This window comes from Saccostrea echinata, unplaced genomic scaffold (genome assembly GCF_033153115.1).
Source record: "Saccostrea echinata isolate AGI-Se365-2 ecotype Australia unplaced genomic scaffold, CSIRO_AGI_Sech_v1 ptg000086l, whole genome shotgun sequence".
Lineage (NCBI taxonomy): Eukaryota > Metazoa > Mollusca > Bivalvia > Ostreida > Ostreidae > Saccostrea > Saccostrea echinata.
The window spans coordinates 690,421-709,600 of NW_026889835.1; the positions used below are offsets into that span (position 1 = coordinate 690,421).

Consider the following 19,180-nt stretch of genomic DNA (forward strand, 5'->3'; position numbering starts at 1 on the left):
CCAACAAATACAATTAATGTATAACTTTGCACTGATTTTATGGTGCACTCTTATTTGAAAATAAAGAAAAAGCCAATAACTGTGGAAGCTAACTAGGATATGCACTCTTTTAATGAAAGTTCTTTTAAAAGAAAACAATTACGGCAGAAGTACATATTTTAAATTTTCAGTGTTCTAGGATCTGTACCAGATCCAAAAGTCCTTTAAATAAATTTACATTTAAACAGCAGATTTATATGCTATTAAGAAAAATAGATTGATGCCAAGCTTAGATAAAACATTCATCTAGCTCCAACAGAAGAACTGGTAAATTCAATAATATTTAGATATTGATTATCGGGTGTCTCAGGTATTACGTATTCGCCTTCACCTTATAAGTGACCTTGTTTACCCAGAGTACATCAGTATGATTTGCTGATTCATAAGTGAAGTCAGAAGGTGGGCTGCTCGGGGCCAAAAAGTATAGAATGATTTTATATTTTGTATAACGTGACCACATCAAACAGTCCTCTCATTGGGAACATCATCTGCTTCAATAAAGGCTTCAAGTCAAGTTAGTTTAAATCAAGTGAGAAATGAGGCACATTGTTCAAACTGAGGACTTGTCTCAAGGAAATTATAATCTAGGTTTTAGGTGTACTTGATAGTGTATCGAACTTATACATGATGCTGTTGGCTAGTGGATTTTATCCTAGATAAATATTGTTATATGTCACAGAAGAAATTCTGTGGGGACTACTGAAATAATCTTTAAAACTTGCTAATTCCTTTTAATATTTTTTTTTAATTTTGGTAATTAAAATGATTTATTATGTCTACCTGCCCATTCTGTATTATTATTAAATATACTTAAGGTACAAGGTCGAAGCTTTGGTGTGAAGCTGTAAATACAATTTATTACAAAAAGTCCAGGTAAAAAAAAAAAAAAAAGATTAGAGAGGCATTGTACCTTGCGAAAAGGTAGTTCAGGCAGAAATAAGTAGAACAAGAATTAGTCACAGTGTACAATGCTGACAAAAATTGGAGTAATCATTTTTTCATGGAAGGAAGATATTTTTCTATTATTTATTTAATATATTCTGTCAGTGTGCAAGTTTCTGGATTATAAAATGTAGCATATGTTTTTTTTCTCAAGATGTTATATGATTAATTAATATTAAAAAGAAAAGTTGCAAAGGCGTGACAAAAATTATTTTGTAGATATATATGTATAAAACTGACAGCTTATAAATAGTTTTATTTCTGACATATATACAGTGTTTTTGCCAAAAGAAAAAAAAATCTATATTAATTAGGTCATCCTTTCAAGCAGTCTATGAGAAGAGTAAGTTGTAGGTAGTATGAAAAAGGGGCAGATAGGGATAAAACAGATGGGAAAATTGGTAGAAGTTGGTGCACCGGAAAAGTGTTGCCATACTTATTCCCTACCAGTAAACAGAGTGCACGGTTATGATGTGTTTTTTGACTAGGGGTTCTTCATTCTGATTCATAACTAGATCTTATCGTAACATGAAAACAAGCCCTGAACATTAGATGAATATTAGATGCACTGTTAATTAGATGGGTTTACCTCTCATGGAACCCTCATTCATACATGCACTCGGAAACACCCCACTGCTTTTCAGCTTGGTGGGAAAACTTTCTTCATTAGAAATCTTTTAGTTAGGGTAATTTTTCCTTTAAAGCATCTGAAAGCAATTGCAGACTAAGTTAATGACTGAAGTTTTAATTTGAGATATGAAATACATCATGGCAAGTAACTGAGCCATAAGCAAGCACATTATTCTAGCAACACACACACACACTAAGTGTTTACCTTAAGATGTGTTCCATAATGAAAATGTTTATAAATTGCCAAAAAATCAGCCTTCATCTTCTTTTGATAAGAAATGATTTTGACAGACTTTATTAACAAAAACTGAAGTCAAAATAAAAATTATGTTAGCCCAGCTGCTCTTGTAAAAAATATTACAGAAAAAAAAATTTGTAAATATAATTTAAAATCCTTTTCATATTTTAGTATTTAGAAAGTGTGCACAGGAAGCTGTGGATTCTTCTTGTCATGCTAGTATTTTAATATGTCTTTTCAATTTGAGATCAATCCAGTATTTAGGGGTTAAGAAAACATGAAACAGCATATGTCAGAGTTCTTTGATCACTGAAAGTAAAGGCAAGCAGCCATTCTCCAAACTGACTTCAAAAGAACTGTGTTTCACAGCTAGAAAGCAATGTATAGGAAGACATTTCCAATTTGGAGTCTGCCTTTGACAGAGTTTGAAGGATTACCAATAAAACCAATGTACAAACTGCCACATTAGTCAGCCTGATTGGTGGTGGGTTTGACATGGTCAGCATTCATTGAGGCCCCCCTGCGTGGCCCCATAGTGGCCTCATTAGTGGCTTACAGTGGACAAATGATGACACTAATACAACCATCTTTCATAAAACCTCTCTTGGGATAATAAATTATTGTGATAATTGATTTATACACATCCCTATCCCCTCAGGTGCAGAAACCAAGATTTTAATGACCTTGACTCTCTGCATGCTGCAGTTCAAAAAATTTTACATCAATAATCTGGAGCAGAAAACACTCAGCAGGTAATGATATCTTTGCATACAGGAACGTGCGTAGCTTTAAAGACATAAGAATATCCTGCACTGTTTTTTTTTTTCATGCTTTTCTTTCTTTTTAAAATGATAGATTTCCTGCAGTTAATGTTTTTTAATGTTTTTTCCTCATCAGTACCTAAAAGTTAAAAGAAAAAATTTAATTGCTTTCGAGAGTATTTGTGAAATAGTTTCAGATCAAATTTGTTGGGCTAGGATTAAATATTTAGGAAAATTAACTCTATTATGGGATACACAAAGCTTTGAAGTGACAAATCTCACCAATTTCAACATAGACATGCAAGGGAAGTGGAATTTCTATAGGCAGTAGATGAAAAGCTGTAAACGGTTGAGGAGGGAGATTTACGGTGACAAACAGCAGCCAGCAATTGTTAAGGGCCACCAGTTAAGTTGAGACCGCTGACATGCGAGGTGCAAACGCTGACCCTTCGTGCTAACAGATGAACACAGTAGCCAGGCTCATAAAACAGGGAGACTCGTAAACTCTTTTTAATGCATAAACCCCTGTGTGGCAGTCAAAAAATTCCTGCCTTAAGATTAGTCTGTTTTATCACAAACCCTTCAGTTGCAAATCACCATAGGGGTAAAGAGAGAAAGATAATGCATAATTAGGCATATCTATTTTAATTAAGCTAGATCTAAATTTACCCAGATTGTTTACAGGTATCTTTGATTATTGATAAGTACCTATTTGCATTTTAATCTGGCAGTGATCTTGGGAGATGGAAACTTAATCAGAACAACCTGCAGTCAGCTTCCCAGCCCTGGCACTGACTTTACAATATCACCCCAGACAGGTTCAGATTATTTTTCACACACATGATGTTATTTAATTGCCTTAGATGTCTTGTATTTATTGGGCTTTTTGAAGTGGATGGGAAAACTGTTTTTATTTTGAGGGCCTGCATGGTTCTTCTCATTAGGAATCCAATTCCTCGCATGTGACAATTTTCTGATAAATCTGATGAAATATTAACAGTGAAATTGTTCATCTAACAGTATTATGATTCATGCTGGTGTGAGCTAGCTTTTTTCATTTTGTCCAAAATCCAACTGAATGAGACTTCGAGTTAATCTGGCAAGAATTGGCTCAGAGGCAGAAGACCCTACTGCCAGAGTCAATGTTCCAAGCATGACTTGTGATCAGTACGGACATGGCTTGGTGTATTGATTATCTGTGAGTAATGTACCTGTCACTTTGGGGAGATACAGAGGCAAAGGCACAAATCCCCTGGGCTTATTAACCATGCAAAGCCCCAGGGGGCGAAGGGATGACTACAGCTGTTAGTCATGTCCTGCCACAGGCTACACTAGTGTATTGACCAGCAAGATACATGTGAAACATTTTATTTCTGTAAATGAAATTATTTCCAGATGTTTGAGTCTTTGGGGGAAGTGTTGTTTTTAGTTTGAAACTTGAGGTCTCTGAGAGGGTTACAAGAAAATCCATTGAACTTTTCAGCATGTATTTTTTGCAAATTAATTGCATCTAGTCAGCAAAAATTAAATCTACACAGAAATCTGTCTCCAGGCCATGAAAAACAAGAATACAATTGCTGATTATTATTATTAAATAATGGAATCTAATTAATCTGACATTAAGTTGCATAAAGTTACCAATATAACCACATTACCAGGAACATATATTTTAATCCAATAAGTGAGTGAGAAGTTTGGTCAATAATATGCCCAGTTTATGGACATTTGTGACTCTAAATATGAAATATTCATCAGATTTCTTATTGCATCTCATGATCTGTTGCGTGAAGAACAGGGTTTTTTTTTTTCATGGTCATAGCGTGGCCATCATCCCTGGTTATTACTGAGAAGGTGAACTTTTTTATTTTAATGGATAGATTTTGGGTGAAAGAAAGGCATTAAGTGTGGCAGACAAGGATCAGCTTTTTGTTGGGGTGGTAGTGTATGGTAAGAAGAGATTTTATAGTGCCAATACACACTAGTGGGACTACACAAAGTTAATTGATGGGGACTTAATCCTATTTTTCTTATTCTCTGTCATCATAATCATTCTCTCTAAAAAAAAAAAAAAAAGGTTTGATGAATTGAAAAATGCATTTAGGTCCTAAAACACATAAATCTGTACAGGGAAACTCAGATCCTGTGCAAACATACCTTACTCTGTTGGAAAAACAACTGCACTGAATAATTAAATTTCCCTCAATTATTTTCTTCTTTTTCAATATTCCCCTCACACCTGTGAAAATATGAACTATCATTTGTCTTCTTTAAGATTATCCACTGTCAGAAAATCAAGCCACTTGATTTTTAAACCATAAAGTATTTAAAATTTTTATTCTCTTTTATCTGAATACAGATTTACACTTCCCTTGGCCTTCTGCTAGGAAATCTTGCATCACTTATGGGGTAAAATATAAGCATTATTAAGGTATTTAAAGAAAAAACAAAATACAGGTTTAATTTACATGTAATGTATTAACAGTGAAAAGCAGATAAGAGAATATATATAGGTCAGATTTTTAGTGTCACTCTCATCCCTCCTGGCTCCACACATTTCAGCCATTGTCCAGAAGTAATAAAATTACTTGGGTGGCACATTTATTGGAGCAGGATTTTTATGAGGAGCCTCCTCTTTCCTCCTAATCAAAACCAAAAAAAAAAAAAAAAAATTTCCCATCTTGCAAAGTTTTACAGCATCTGAAGCGACTGTTGATAGAAAAGGTCTTCAACTGCTAAGGAAATTCTTTTTTCATGGCAAATGTACCCTGGAGATCAAGTGTTCAATCTATTTTGACTGTAATGGAAGAGTTAAGATATTAAGTTAGAGGAAAAATGAACTTTTGCTGCCAAGTGAAAATGCTACAGCAATATTGAGCATGTAGAGAAATGTACACATTTATATTACAAATCTATTAACAGTGTATAGATAGAATTCCTTGTTTAATGTTCTGTTGTCATTCTGGGGTCTGGATAGTGTAACTCCAGGAATTACTAGGCTGAAACATACGAGAGTTCTTTACTCTCCGCTTCCAGGTTTTTTGGAAAGGTCTCAAGGTTCAAAGATTCTTGTGGCATTGTCAGCAGGCACACACTAATCAAAACAGCAGCAAGAGCAAAGGCCAAGATTAGTCAAATGACCTTGTTAACAAATTTATATTTTCATTTCATTTAGGGGCTAAAATTAGATTCAGCCATTAGCTGCAAGGTCTTGCTGGGGTTGCCCCTTCTGAACCCCTTCTATATCCTCTGCTTGTATTAGATTTCACCCTCAGATTGTGCTCACTCTGTCCTCTCTTTTTTCAGACTAGTAATGAGGACTTGGTGCAAGAGAAGCTGATAAGGACAATTTCTAATCCCATGCATGGAATCCATCAAAACAGAAGTGTGTCACCCTGGTTACAGCTACTAGAAAGGGCAGGGAGGCAGAATCGGGAATAAAAGTGCCACTTGTCACCCCCATCTTTCTCTCCTACCATCTTGCAATAGGACAACTGCCTGCATTATCAAACTCTCAGTGACGAACAATTACTCCTTTTTTTCCTATCATTATGCTGATGAATCAGCAATTTATATTGATTTCTCCATTAAAAAAGGAAACTTTTATCCATTGCCATATGTTTGTTTTGTTTCAGTGATTAAATTCTTGAACTTGAATACTGACATATTTTTTTTGTCTAAAAGTTGCCTTTAATATGGTTTGTTGGCAGTGATTGGTCATTATGAGAATTTTGGGGCATTGGCAGACATCAGTTGTCCCAAGGCTAATGTGACCTTTTTCACACCTATATCAGTTTCATGGTGTAGACAAGGCAATGGCCCTCAGAAGTATTTCAGCACATTTTATTTGGCACATTTTCAGTAAAAACCTTCAGTTAAAATCAAAAAGGTCTTAATGTCAGAGTTTTTCAGATCAAAAAAGTAAAGTAATTGATCATATGGAAATTGCATGCAAATACACATATGATTATATATTGTCAGGTTGTATAATAAAAAAAAACTAAAACTAAAAAAAATATGTTGTTTGCCCTCTCCTTACTGGGATAAGAAAAAGATTTGGTTAGTAGGTAGGTAGGAATATTTTTTCCAGAAAAATTCCAACATCAGTGTTGAATTTTATTTATTGAAATTGAAGATGTTAATAAAATCAAAATAGTTGTTGACAGAATGAGAAAATTAAGGAATGATTAAAAAAAATCTAGGGGTTTAAAAAAAAAATTGAATTGGACCATTTTTAGTAAGGAGAGGACAGATATTTTTTTTAAGATGGCCTAATACAGAAAAATTGCCCCCTCCCCCTTTCAAAGATTTTGAAATCTGATGGGGAAAAACTCTGTTAACATAGCTTTAGTGTAATGAATTTCTGTTAATAGATGAAGTCAATAGTAAATAATTAGGTTACATTTTAAAATCCTGGTATTTACATCATACCTTTTAGGACCCTCCCTCCATTAAAAAAACGGGGGGGGGGGGGGGTCCTTGCAATAACTGTATAACAGTGAGTTACGAACAGGTCTGATAGATTACAGGTAATGGACCATGGATAGAAATATTGTTCAAAAGCCAGGATAAAGGGGGGGGGGGGGGATCAGGAATTTACTTTAAACATAGGTTTCCATGAGATGTCTTGCAGCTTTCTGAGAGAAGACTTTGGTCATCTGCCAGGCCAGTTATCATTCCTTTCTCACCTGTACAGAATATTGACTAAAGGATGACCCACAGCCAAAAACCAGCACTTGAGAGAGAGGTCATTTCAGGCCATTAGCATGTGTTTTTACGAATTAATATACCACTGCATAGGTAGTCAACGCAAGAAAATCGCTGAGCTGAATTTTATAACACGGAAATAATGATTGCTTGAGGCAGTACATGTATATATCTATGTAAACTTTGCCTCTGTTCCCTCGGTGTCTATGAAAACGCATAAAAAGTAGTCTTCCAAAATTAAAGCTGTGTATCCTTTCGAAGGTCGATATTATCATGCAGACAACACACTATTACAGGCTTTTGCACTTACCATGCTATACATGGTGGTTATTATGTCACTTGCAGCATCAAAACTGATCATTTTTAGATCGCGTTTTCTGCATGTATAAATCTGTATTACCCAACAACTTAATTTGCGTTAATATTAGTAAATAGCACTTGAAATGGTACCCAACGTTTATGACTTTAAATGAGTCTATATTTGTCGAACAAATGACGGTGTAAATCAGTGTGATCGGACACGCAATTGGTTATGATGCCTGTCGGCATGTGAATAGCTACACAGATTCAATATATTGCTTAATTTGGGCTTAAAGCATGAACAGATAATATGATCATGTCAACACTATAGCCATTTTCTGTGGTCATTTGAAATTTGGTTGCCTTTGATTTCGCCGTTCAATGATTGCCCATGCGTTATCGGCTTGTCGCGGTGGTATTTGTCTGCTAGTCGGGCTAGTAATGTTGGACACCCTTGAGACGGAACTGGCGAATGTTTGACGGCTTTGAGCAGGTGGTCACCGTAATAGAAGCCACTGTAAATAAGAATCGACGGGAGTCCATGGCGGCTATATAATCCCCAATTACAGTCAACTTTAAGGGGTTTTGCTATAACGTGGAACAGAATACTGTATATAATATATTTAGATTAAAAGAACAAAAAAAAAAAAAAACATCCAATGGCCAACGTAAGCAATTATTACATGGGGGAGAAGGGGACAAGTCTCTGTGTGTGTGTGTGTGTGTGTGTGGAAACAGAATGCAGCTCTATTTGCATTTTCTCCAGTACACCCAATTCCAGTACCGCACGATGAAATATGTATATGCATTGCTAACCATTTTCACTAGCTGAAGTACAGAAGGCCAGTAGCTAGTTCGATACATGTCTTCACATTTCCAATCACTCCTTTCTGAATAAGTATATTGCGCATGATTAATTTTTCAACTTATCCTGTTTTAAATATATATTAAAGTTACTAATTTTCAGGTGAAGGTTTAGTTATTTATTATAATGGTGTTTACAACACTTTCTGGGTCACGAATCTTTTGTAAAATGACTATATATCATTAGAAATTTTAGGAACTGCGAAAGTTTGTCTGCCGTCGATGTTAATTTACATGCTAAACAATTGTACAGTATCCTATTCGACGTTCTCTTAAAGGGAATAAAAGTTTCATATGTATAACAATAAGTAATATCAGCGGGAAATGTCTACATTGTTGAATTTATTAAACTTTAAGCGTCATTTTTTTTAAGGACTGTATATGCATATTTTAATATATCGCCAAAGTACAGTAAAATCACAAAATTATTTTTACATGATAAAGAACAAGTGTTAATTTTTGTACAAATTACAGGAAAGAAGCAGTTTTGTGGTCAACAGTAGTTCTATTTTGGTTGAGGACTTTAATTGTAGAAATGTTAGCTTGACGCAAATGTCGGTGTTGTAAAATGCGTATGATTCAAAAGGGTCTTCCGTGACTAGATTTATCTTGTCCGTTTTGCTTCCCATGCTGATGGGTTGGTGAAGAGCTATGTAAGTGGTGAAGATAAGAAAATTCATTCGAACAATATCACACATTGTTTTACAAGATGGTCATCTAACTTTAGGATGAAAGTCGCTTTGAAGGGCTCTTAAAGTTAATTTTGTACGTGCTTTTCAAAACAGTTATTCAAAATCTTGTCATATCTGTCTAAGCCCAAAAAGGGGTGAATGTCTCGTGCATTACTAATGTGGGCCATTTCTGTCATCACAATACATTTTTCTGACGTTGGATGCAATACGAGTAATTCGCTCTTTTCATTAACGCTTTTTAAAACTTGGCGGTGCTCGGGAAAAAAAAGGTCAAATTACGTCATACTGATTATTTGGGTTGGTCACGTTTACGTGGTTATTAGTATTTTATTTTCAGAAATACCTTATAACCGATTGGATATTGACCAGTGTAAGTCAGCTTTTCTTATTAGATGGGGTATGTTAGATTATTTTCCATAATGCTTTTACGATGTGGGAAGGTTGCCATGGATAAGGACGTTACATTTTCGTAATCAATTTAAACATTGCTGCAGGAATTTGAAATGATAATGAACATTGTCAAACTTTAATATAAGTGAGGGACGGACGCGTTGTATTATGTGTCATGCAATCTTTTTCCCTGGAGCGAAATAGACAATTTGCCAAGTTTTTGTATAAAAGAAGGGTAGACCTATATATGTCTTTTCCGTTGTCATTAGAATACCTACATTTTTAAATAACATCATTTATAATGGTCAACGACCCGCTTTGCGTAGAAAAAGACTGACACATAAAAAGAAAACCATCAATGATTTTGGGTTTGATATATAATTCGTTGCCAACGCAAGTAGATTGATTCAGCGGCTGTTTGCGATAAATGTAGTTGATAGCCGCGATAACCTATTGAAACATATACTTGGCAATTAATTCGAGATTTAGTGGAGAATTGGGGGATTCTAATCCGTTTCCCCCCCCCCCCTTCTTGTAATAATTATCGTTCGTTTATATTGTTCAAAACCGTTTACACTACAGTAGATATTGTCATTTCTAAACTGGGAGGTAAAAATTGGGCAAAAGATGTTTCTAATAAATGAAATGAGGGGAAAAAGTTGAGGATTTAGAATCTGATATCATGACATTAAAGGCATAAGAATAACCTCGAGTAGGATTAAAAACAAAATTTCATCTAGTCGGAATTCAGCTCTACACTTTAATTAAGATTTTATGTAAAAGGAAAGAGTAAATTTGAAAGTTTTGGAAACAGAAGGAAGGAAAATGGCGATTCAAATATCACGAGCTTTGGAGATGTATAAATCTTGAATTTTACATCCTTGTTCTAATTGTGATTTTTAACATGAAATAAATTACTATGAATTTGGCTTTAAATTAAGTCGATTTTTATTTTGCATTGATTACATCATTTCACACTTTAAGTAAAAAAAAGAAGAGTTTTTGAAACCGGCAAGTGTTCTATTTATTTAAAAGCATGAAAGTCATCAAAATAATGAAATGACGTATAGCTTTAGGACATATGTCTTGGAATCGTATTTTCGTTATCCAAAGCAGTTTTTTTATGAGTGATACTGACATCACATTAGGATATATATCATTATTCTTTTATCTACATACAAATTGGGATTTAGATTAACTTTTGCACGGAAAGGGGGTCATTGTTGAATGAAGTACTGTGTAAGAAGAAACATACAAAAAAAAAAATTCCACGAAAGTGTCAAAATTTATCATAATTACGTAAAAAAAAAAATCATGTACTTTATAATACTATCCTGTCTTAATACTATTATCATTTCTTTTACTGTAAGTCCTTTATTAAATGTATAATTGTAATTTAATTTCTTATATAATGCTCTTTAACATTTATAGGTAAATGAACCTTTTCCGCTTTACAATTTATATTAAGGTAAGACATGTTTAAGGATTGCCCAATGGATATTTAATTTTTTTTTCTGTTTTATTTCCTCCTTAATATGGAAATTTTAAACAATGAGTAAATTGTACAAATAAACATAATATTTTTTCTGTGTTTTGTTCATTGATGTTTAATACGCGTATTTTTGTCACCGAAGATCATGCACTACTCTCCGACAAAAGAACAGTAAATAAGAGCGTCGTCACTGCATATGCATGTTAATGTTTTCATTTATTTCAATCAACCAAAGGCGCGTATTTAATCAGAGAATGCATATATGCTGTTACTTTTCCAAATATGCAAGATTCTGCGTACGTCATTCATGGAATATCGGTTTTTATCCGAAATCAATGAGCTGAGCCGTTAAATTGATTTGTACACAGTATTGATATCTATCGTGAAAGATATTGGCATCGATCTGAAGATATTCCAGTGAGTTGTAATGGGGACGTTGACTGAACGAAGGGTAGTACGTCATGACTTTTTTTTCAAAATAAACTTATTACGTTTTTCCCGATAGAGGTTTCGGCGAGCGTTGACCTAGAATCCTCTTTTAACTGATCCGGAATAGGTCGGACGTTACCTTTCCATATTCATTGAGTCGTGAGCTTCTTCGACATTAGCGGGGGATGCTTGATCTATCAATATATCTAGAGAAGACATTGACGATTTTCTTGGCAAATACCTCGACTTTAAGGATCGCCATGCACCATTTTTTATAATTTACGTGTAGTGATCGATAAAATGATTTAATGGTCTCATCGGGTTGAAATTCCCAAAGTGCATTGCCCAAAGCTGGGTTGTACATTTAGGTGTGTAAGGTGACACAACTGCTTCTTGTAATTTCTGTTTTGGACACGTTTACTATTGTTCATGATTAGCTTATAGGTAGTTAAATAAGGGAAGTCAAATATTGACAAGTAACACTTCTCTCTAAAATTTCCAATAATATTGGAACTTTTGGGATCGTTAACCCCTTTACCATAACAAATCTTTGCAAGTGTCCAATTTCTTTAGAGTGACGTCTCAGGTACGAACTCGTTTGAATTCATTCGGAAGACAACAAAAAATTCTACATTGAGGCGCACAGAAATCCACTCATAACGATTTATAAAAGGTTTATCAATATCGTAAAGATCCAAAAAATGCAGTTTCTTGTCAATCATTCGATGATGAACATACACAAACATTTTCAAATTCATGCAGGTGCATACACAGGTGCCCGTTATACGTGCCAGAAGAAACCGTGCTTTGAAGATCTTATTTACGTGTGTATTGTGTGGGGGCTATTATTGTAATAAATATATCGATGGCTATAATTGTCCAAATATGATTTACAATTGTCACATATATGGTGGGCTCGGCACAAAAGCGTACCCTCTCTTAATTATCTGGTGAAATTCGATGCATCATTGATAATTGATAAATCAGCAGAATACAGAATACTTCAAAAACCCATTTTATTCTTAATTAGAGAAAAAAAGTTCGTGATTTCAAAGTTGCTGGGAGTTACCTTAATGACAGATGTTTTCTCTTCACAAACACGTTCCCTGGTCTATGTATGCAGTTTTTTTTAAACTAATTGCTAAAAAAGACTGGGATGAAATGAATTGTAATTATGATACTTCCATGTTATAAGAATGTTGTGTTTCACTACTGAAATTATATTTAACAAGACTCACATTTGACTTGTCGTGCATAATTAAAGAATTCTGTCAATTAATGTAACTTTGGTTTGTTTTGGGTTCGAACTATGGGAGACTGCGGGGACAAAAAAAAGAACTTTTTTTCCACAAGGTCAGCATTTATTGTATCGGAGTAAGGAGAGACTGGAAATTTTATTAGATTACAGTCAGTGTACAGAAACGTGCGATACTATCTACAGCTCTGTGCAGACAAAACACATCTGTGAGATTCAACCAGCTGGATTTCAAGGTGACCAGAATCGTTTTTAGGCTTTCTTAAATTGAACGGAGAGTTTTTACTTGAACTGTTGCAAAGCTTCGAAATATGACTATGTTGATAATTCATTGACTTACTGTGGGGTCTTTGGTATAAGGAAACATAGAGTAACAAATTGGTGTGTTCTGTCTGTCTAACCCAAAATTTTTCACCGAGCATTAACTTTGCACCAAATCTAATATCAAATGAAGCAAGAAAGTTGCATGGACGCGACAGAGAGCACTTGAGTCCCGAGATTTATAGCTGAACAGTTGGCTAAGCGTTAATAGTCACGAAAGCTGAGACTAGTCAGCTTAGAGGCATCTCCTAAAATCGTGATTAAAAGGACGAACGTGTACTTTGTTAAAGATGCAATTATTACACATATTAAATGGTTTTATATGCAATAAGTGAAGACAAATGACAGTTATCGTATTGTCACCATTAAAAGGACGTTTTCCAATCTGAAATAATAGAATAGATGTAGTCGCCCTCGGCAACCGTTAACATTTGTTCCACCAGAAGTTTCAAAAACTTCAAAAAGCTGCTGTGTATTCGATGTGTCATTAATATGCGAAACTTTGCAGTTTTGTCTCCTGCTGGGCAAAAACTCTCAAAAAACATACGAAGTCAGCAAGAATTTCTCGCCGAACTCGAACACGGAATTCTATCTCTTACAGGGTCATGTGTCGAGAGGAAATGCGGGTTTGTTTATAAGAAAACTTATTTAAAACAGCTGTCACCAGAGTTTCTGACAACTTTTCGGAACTGTAACTTTTCAAAATAATTAATGTTCTTATCTTTCTGTAAAATGGGGTATTTCCTCTTTGGCGCATGGTACCGTGGAAAACGCCACGTGCCCGAGGCCACGCAGCAGACGTTACAAGCAGGGCGTAATTCGTCGTTTTTAATTTCAAGAGATTATTTCAATGTGTTGTGGTATAGATTAGAACGGCAGTTAATGGGAAAGTGTGCAAAGAATACGTACACAACACGCACATGTAGACAAGATGTCCACTTTTCAAGTAGATACGGAACTCTGGGTAAAAAGATATTATGGCGACACAAGGATATACTTGAGGGTATATTCATTTATCAGACGTGTATGTTTTACATCTGAATTTTGTATTTTGAATTCAATTTGCGGAAAGGATTTGATTAAATCAGATTTTACACCGTGTAATACATCGGAAAAAGCCCGGGGGTGCTGAATGGCTCACGCCAGCTGAAGGGACGCGTGATTTTCCGATACTTTCGATAATCAGATTTTACAGCCATTGATACGTAATTTGAGATCTGTCTCATATCAAAGGGTGCTCGTGAGTGTTGTAACACCACTGATGACAATCCTATTTACATTGCTTGGCAAACACAGTATTGCAGTTGGGTACATAAATCTAACCACGATACTATTGCATTATACATAGTAGAGTTTAATTAATTGGTAACTTTTGATAGCGAAGCCTTCTTTCGGGTAAAACGCGATAAGAGTAGAAGGTGTAAGCTTTTGACACCAAGATGTATTGTCAACTTTACAGTCGACATGCAAATATTCGCCTTGGCAGCTTGCAGGCAATATCCAATGATGCCCCGTGTATTAGTCTGACTACCCAGATACTTCTTAAATGTATTCCAATGACACGTGGCTGTATTTCGCAAGTCTAGAGAAACTGCTGTACTAACAAACGTTCTACAATACCATACACAGGAGAAGGACAAATAAACTCCCGAACAAGCACACTAATTTTTAACAATTTGTATACTATTTTAAAAGTTAGGCGACAGATTGTTTTTTGCAGATCGGTGGCGCCCGACCGAGAGGAAAGAGCTTTTTGTGAACCCGAATACTATTTGTATGTAGAAACCGCGGCAGATGGCATGCGAACACAATCACCAACAAATTGTTGTCATTTCTGCTCTGCAAACATCTCAAAAAGGGGCAGGTGTTCCTGGGTCGGTTATGTCAAAATCTGTAGGTACCGTTACCTGGTTTTAAGATATAAACACTTATATGCTAATATTTCAAGGTGTCGCGTGCCTTTTAGAGTACATCAAAGGAAAATTTAATAATCTGAAGTTGATGTAAGCGTGTGCACGCCTCACCTGCCATCGGCGCTAATTACCTGATCTCTGGAATTTTAAGGTTTTATAGTTGTCACCTCAGCATTTTTTTTTTAACGAACTCTGGATTACTTTTCCAAAATTATCTTCTGATCAGGTCATCCAAGAAAATAGAAAATTAATGGTCTGGAATGCTTTTAATTTAATGCATCTCCAAATTATTCTCTCTCTTATATATAAATATAGTGTTTTTTCTTGTTTATTTATTTTTAATTGTATGTAAGGTTTATTTTAAGTTCACAAACTTCTTAATTTGAGGGACTATAGACTTTTCGGAAAGACGAACCGATGCAAGACATGACGGATGGATTTGGTAAATTGTCCTTATATTACTTTATCACCATGTATCAGACATTCGTTGTCATTAATAATTGATCAAGTGCTTCCATTTACCATTTTTAATTTCATACGGGTTCCTGAATTTGTCGCTTAAAGTCATTGAAATATGTCTATTTTCATTGGCTCCTTCGGTCGCCAGCTGCCACCGTCGCGTGCCCAACACAGATCAGTTTTGATTGACACAATACACCTTTTGCCTAGATAGCACCTGCCTGTGACGTCACCCTTACCCCAAGTTCAAAGTCTTTTTCAGGCGAAATTGTTTCTTTTCAAAATGAACGGTGAGAAATTAAACTTGATGCTATTCTTTTTTTATGGAAAAAATATTCCAGAATCAACTCTTAAATAACGTAATGCTAAAGATTTAGGGTCTGAGATTTTTTAATCAAAGGATAATGGAGATGTGGAACATGGGTCGATATTTGTATTTGAAAGAAAATCATCCCATTGGCTATAAACTTTGGAACAGATCTATCAAATTCGAAGACTGCGCGTGTATTAGACTTTGTCGCGTGCTCTGTCACCGTCGCGAATGAGGACGCTGCACGTGTCGGATCGATCATTCGCTATCTGATAATTAAATCTGTTAAAGCTCAAAAGTAAATTGCAATGTTGGGAGAGAAAAGTTCATCATCGAAATTCTCACAAGGAGAGAGTGAGAGAGAGAGAAAGAGAGAGAGAGAGAGCAACATAAAACATATTCTATAAAATGAAAAAAATCTTAAAGTCATATCATGATAATTATCAAGTTTTCAAAAAAAAGAAGAAATTTTGAATACACGTTTCCATTCAAAATAAACTTTTGAAATCTATTTACCTGCAATTCAGTAAAAGAAAAAAATGTGTCATTCTTAAAAGAGGAGAAGACAAATGAAAGATTTCAATTAAAGAATATCAGCAATGAAATAGGTAGACGCATGCAACAAAAAATAATATTTAATGAGTAAACGGTACTTTTTGGACAATAACTTAAAGCGACAATAAAATTCATGACTTGATACTTGTATTTTTAATTTTTGTCGTAGAATCTTTAAAAAAAACGGAAACGTTTTTTTTTAATTCGTAATTCTTTAGTTTGTGTGTGTATTTTAAAATCAAAATACGGCAGGAAGAGCTTTGTCATAGCTAAACAACTTCCCATTGACAGTTGACCTGGTTTGTAAAATAAGCCCCACCTCCTGGCGGAGCTAAACAAGCTGAGTGTTATTAATAAACTTTTAATACTACGGTATCATTGGCTAAGCGTCGATAGGGGCTCACGTGACTAAAATCAGCGTGGGTAAATAAAACCGATTTCTCGCATGTGCTATGATTAGAACAGCTATCGAAGTAAAAGTGAACAGTTATAACAAAAACTCAACTCCCTTCTTGGAAGGAACTGTGTATTTAGGATTAAACCTCCGCAGACATTACACTTGTGTATTCAATGTTTTAACTTGGAAATATGGTGCCTCAAAATAACGCATCGGTCTTCGGATCGCAGTGTATAGACCCAAACACACACACACCATACACGGATGCCACTCAGTGCAAAAAGCAGTCTAACCACGTTAAGCGGCCAATGAATGCTTTCATGGTGTGGTCCCAGCTTGAACGTCGAAAGATCTCTGAGGTATCGCCTGATATGCACAATGCAGAGATTAGTAAACGACTGGGAAAACGCTGGAAAACGTTAAACGATACAGATCGCCAGCCCTTCATCGAGGAGGCAGAGCGCCTGAGACTGTTACACATGCAGGAATATCCTGACTACAAATACCGTCCCCGTAAGAAGGCCAAACCTGTGACAAAATCCGACTCCAAAGTGTCAAAACCTACCAACAAAACTCGCACAGATCGCATGAAGCAGAAAGCAGCCGTGAGAAACTTTCTGGATGGGGCTAATGATCCTGAAAGTGTAAGTACTCCATACAATAGTCGTCTGAAACTCAAGTTGACCATTGACAAAAAATTCAAAGACAGTATTAAGGCAAGTAGACATGTACCCGTGTCATCGTGCCAGCTGACCCCTCCCGCCAAAGTACCGTCCAGTCCCTCAGTCTACTCGCCCCCAACCCCTGAATCCACCAGTTTCTACCCCGAAGAAGGAATCTACGATACTCCGGCCGCCTCGCCCGAGGACATAAAATGTCATCCCACCAATATCACAACTCAGGGTAATCAAACTCAGCAGGGAGATGGATCTTCGTTGGCGGATCTCGATAACCTCACCGATGTGCTTCGAATGCCTAACGACTGGCAGATAGAGTTAGGGAACTTGGACTTGAGTAAACTCGCCGACACGTGTGATTTCCCCAACTTCGACATGCATAATAACAATTCGAATGTGTCAAGTGCTTGCTCCACATCCAGCAATGGATCGCATTTTGAATTCCCGGATTATTCCACGCCTGAAGTTTCCGAAATGATTGGACTGGAATCTGAATGGTTAGACATTTCCGTTCTTGGCTCAATTGCTGCTCATTGAACATTTTCTCGTGTTTCATCGTTTAATCTTTCGTATGTGTGTGTTCTTGTTATGACTGATTGTTGATAATTCTGAAGGGACATGTGCAAATAATACGTTATAATCCAAACGAGCATTTTTCGGGAGGACCTTTCTGTCGGTATTGCGGACCACGTGGAAAGTCGGGACCCGAGGCGCGGATCAAAGATCTCGCGTGTCGTGGCAGAGACTGGTATAGTTGTGATGTATAAATATATTTATGAGAGATTTATATCTATATTCTATATAAACTGTGAGAACGAATTGATCCATATCAAGTATATTTGTGCTGTGTGTCATATTCTCAGTATTGTATTGTAGAACTCACTGTCTCCATATATTTAGTATTTTGTGGATGGACATCTCTCATTGTTTCCATTATTCTCACCAGTGTGTAATAATCATATTTTGTGTCTTATTCCATAAAAATGATCTGCAGGGATATTTTTTCATACAAAGAAATGTAGATATTTTATACTATATTCTTTGAGAAAATAATACGTGAAAAAAAGGTCACAGTGAAATCTCAATATTTTGCAATGAACCATTTTTTTTTTATACACAAGCACAAATGAAAAACCTTTTTCTATTATGTCGTTCTTTGTAATAGTGTAAATCTCCTGTGTGTACATTTGTTATAAAGTGGACAAAAACTTAACGATGGGAGTCTATTTATATTGTGCTATTAAGATTTTTGTTGTTAGAAAAATATTCCCCCATCTTAAATTTGTGACTATATATTTTGATACGTACGCATTAATCCAACGAACAATTTTGTCGGGCGAAAACGGGAGAAGCCAAATGTACATATGACATTTTATTATTATTATATTATACATGGCATGTGCAAATAATATTTGTACGATCGTTAATCTTAAGTTGTAGTCAAATACAACAAAAAGTCTACAAAACTTAAAACTGTGTTGCATTTGTTTATGTTGTGAAGTTCTTCACGTGTTGAAAGCACCGCCCACGTGTGTACAGTTCACATGGTAAAGTGTCAATCAACATAGATATTGCGCATGTGTGTTACACACTATGTAGGGCGATTCATAATCAAAATATTATTCATAATCAGTGTGTAATAAGTGTGGGAAGTTGTTTTTTTATCTCTATGACACAGAAATAAGACCTGGCTCCCTAATCTAAAATGAAATCAACTATTTCCCAGTATGTAGGGATTGTATTTTTTTTTTTATAAACTTCCTCTTATCCACGGGATTGTAAGACATTGAATTAAGAAAGTGATAACAGAGA

The 19,180-nt window shown here is 35.5% G+C and overlaps 1 protein-coding gene and 1 long non-coding RNA gene across 2 annotated transcripts in view; both read left to right on the forward strand.

Annotated features, from left to right (window-relative positions):
* Positions 1 to 6,264, forward strand: part of LOC133177147 (uncharacterized) — an 80,280-nt gene extending 74,016 nt beyond the window's left edge. Inside the window, exon 7 of the long non-coding RNA XR_009719611.1 lies at positions 5,914 to 6,264. This is a non-coding gene — a long non-coding RNA (uncharacterized LOC133177147). The remainder of the gene's footprint in view (positions 1 to 5,913) is intronic.
* Positions 6,265 to 16,743: 10,479 nt separating this feature from the next.
* Positions 16,744 to 18,841, forward strand: LOC133177132 (transcription factor SOX-11-like). Its single transcript, XM_061312236.1, has one exon. The coding sequence runs from the start codon at positions 16,883 to 16,885 to the stop codon at positions 17,903 to 17,905; it is 1,023 nt and encodes a 340-aa protein (XP_061168220.1). The 5' UTR covers positions 16,744 to 16,882; the 3' UTR covers positions 17,906 to 18,841.
* Positions 18,842 to 19,180: the final 339 nt, after the last annotated feature.